Source organism: Citrus clementina, unplaced genomic scaffold (assembly GCF_000493195.1).
Source record: "Citrus clementina cultivar Clemenules unplaced genomic scaffold, Citrus_clementina_v1.0 scaffold_5, whole genome shotgun sequence".
Classification (NCBI taxonomy): Eukaryota; Viridiplantae; Streptophyta; class Magnoliopsida; order Sapindales; family Rutaceae; genus Citrus; species Citrus x clementina.
The window spans coordinates 1,235,272-1,237,939 of record NW_006262201.1 but is presented as its reverse complement, the minus strand read 5'-3'; the positions used below and the strand labels follow the sequence as shown (position 1 = coordinate 1,237,939).

General features: G+C 37.0%; 1 protein-coding gene across 4 annotated transcripts; it reads right to left on the bottom strand.

Moving 5' to 3' along the window:
• Positions 1 to 20: 20 nt before the first annotated feature.
• LOC112097709 lies at positions 21 to 2,167 on the bottom strand. Of its 4 annotated transcripts, XM_024183076.1 has the most exons (4): positions 1,236 to 2,167; positions 488 to 586; positions 200 to 259; positions 21 to 113 (listed from the first exon to the last, which is right to left on the bottom strand). In XM_024183076.1, exons 1-3 carry the CDS (start codon positions 1,523 to 1,525, stop codon positions 238 to 240), a joined length of 411 nt encoding a protein of 136 aa, XP_024038844.1. In that variant the 5' UTR covers positions 1,526 to 2,167; the 3' UTR covers positions 21 to 113; positions 200 to 237. The 4 variants fall into 4 exon arrangements, with proteins under 4 accessions (XP_024038844.1, XP_024038843.1, XP_024038841.1 ...); XM_024183075.1 differs by having other exon boundaries at positions 21 to 259; XM_024183073.1 differs by lacking the exons at positions 21 to 113; positions 200 to 259 and having other exon boundaries at positions 381 to 586.
• Between the last annotated feature and the right edge of the window lie 501 nt (positions 2,168 to 2,668).

The following is a 2,668-nucleotide window of genomic DNA, read 5'->3' as shown; positions in this document are numbered from 1 at the left end:
TTTAAATGCCACTGGTCTGTCCGCAGGAGGTCGATGAGCGATGAAAGAATGTGTGCACCATCTCAGTTTCTCAGATTTTGCATCATGAGCAGTTGTGCCTTGTGCATATTCACCTAGAATGCACCATCTCTGTTTTCAGTGCCAAGAATTGCCAGGCAGGCAGATTCAACAGAAAAAAGATGCTTAGCATTGTACTAACACAGTGTGTTTCTCATGTCAAAGCTCTTCTTAAAGGTACTAGCAACTGGCTTGGCCACACCTGCGAACAAATGACGCATGCAAAATAAAGAACACTGACACAAGCTCTAAAAGAATTATTCCTAATGGATATAGAACCAAACCACACAGCAACCATGTCGATATGTAGGTTATCAAACAGATTATTAGAAAAATGATCTTATCCTGTAGCTATTTAGAGGCAGAATAAAAATAAGCAACTGCATATTTGTAATTTAAAGGAGAGAAAAAACTACAGAACAATATGTACCGTACTGGACTTCCAGCAGGACTAGAGAAATCATACCACCTGCTTAATTTGAAGAATGCTCTGTTTTCCCTGAGTTCCTTGATCCTGCAAATAAATCTCCTTCACAGCAAAAAAGAATAAATCACTACAAACAAACCAGAAAGCATGACAGAAATTGCTAAAAAATAAGCATATGCTCATGGATGCGTGCACATGAACATGCATATCAAAGATAGTAAAGCAAGGCCAAGTTAATCTGACCGTATAAATATAATCCTAACCACTTTCAAGATGGATGCATAGCAAAACAAATAAAATACACCTCAAAATATAAAAAATATTTAGAAGTAAATGGTAAAATAGTTGCAAAAGGCCATTGTTTCAAGTAAGAATACGGAAAAGAATATCCAATCTAGCTCATCATCAACTTTCCCTGCCTCAAAAACAAAATTGAATTCGTCTAGCATGATTATCTTGAGAAATAAGACGAGTAGATTTACAAGTAGCACACCCAAAACCCATTGAGGTCTCATCGTTAAGTCTATCACTTTTCCTGTAGAATCGTTCAGAAAGCAGAAAAAGTATTCAATAAATTCCTAGAAACTTCCTTCCAATCCGACATTGTACATCCTTTTAACTTATTAAAAACTTTCAGCAGGTACATATCAATAAGGCTATGTAATCAAATGGATATTAAAATACAATCAAAACAATAAAACTCCTGTTCACGAGTTGCAAGTATATCAACACAGGAACAGATTTCACTTACTCAGCGAGGCCTTCATACACAGATCCAAATGACCCACTTCCCAAAAGCTCACCATTTTGCCATGAAAGCAATCTTCTTCTAAATTTCCCATTCGGAGAAACAATATAAACCGGTTCCATATTTACGCTAATTGGATGACCTTTAGAATCATCATCATCATCATCATCATCATTGTGTGGAACATATTCTACATCATCAGCACAATCTTGAATTCTTCCTACATCATCAGCAAAATCTTGAATTCTTCTAACTTTGGAAGCCTTGGTCACAATATATTCACGTAATGACATATAATATTGAAATTTATGTCATACCAATGCGAACCCGAACAAGAATTACTAAATATATTCCACATAGATGAAGATGCTTCCAACACAAGATGACTTTGTAGATATACCCCAAAGCATGTTGCCTTCAATTCAGGATAAGTTAATGGATTCCCTACATGGCGGGAAAAGACCGCGTTTGTATGCTCGACTATCCTTAAACCATGGCCTTCAATGGTGGATCCTATGTCATCAACAAATTCTTGAAATCTGCTAGCTTTGGCAGGCTCATTCACATAGTATTCACTTGATGGCACATCGTCATATGATCTAGTAAAATTAAGTGCAGCTTTTTGAAAATAATATGGAACGTGGGTCACAACGTATTCACTTTATGGCACATCATCAATCAACTGCAATGCAGCTTTTTGAACATAAAGCGCAATTCCTACTTTTTCCTGTAACACAACAGACAGCCTTGAGTTTGGTCTACTAATTTCAATGTCAAAATCATTTTGTACCATTTATCAATTCAGTTCACACTCCCTTTAAATTCTTAAGGTACTGAAACTCTCTACATTACACCAATTTAACAAAACTCACAAAGTTCGTACCCCAACAGAAACAACACAAAATCACCATTCGGATGAGAAGTGATAAGGCTTAATAACTAATCATCACATGACCACACAAGATAAAGTCACATCATCTGGGATACAGACTTTGTATCCAGCTTTGTAAGCCTATCATTATAGTTAACGAAAATATGAGAGTTGGATTAACCCTCAGTTCAAACAAAAATTGTTTCAACAAAAGAAGATAATAAAGGAATGAAAGTGCGAGTAAAATAGAACTTGCATTTTGAGCTTGTTATCCCTTGTCTCCGCACGCTTGGCGAGATTGGCAACTGTTAATGAATTAATTAAGTATAAGCCTAGTGTGCTGAAGTGGCAACGTGTTGGACAATAAAAGAACATAAGTCTAGTGTGCTGGAGAGTCAAGGTGTTGGGCATGTGTAACTTGTATTGACACCTGTAATAGATAAGCACAAAATTATCTATAAAAGGGGCAAGATTATGAGGGCGACCGGGGGGGGGGGGGGCAACAAGGAGGCAACAAGGCAGAGAAAAGCAGCAACAAGAATTCAATTCGAAAAAGCCAAGGCAG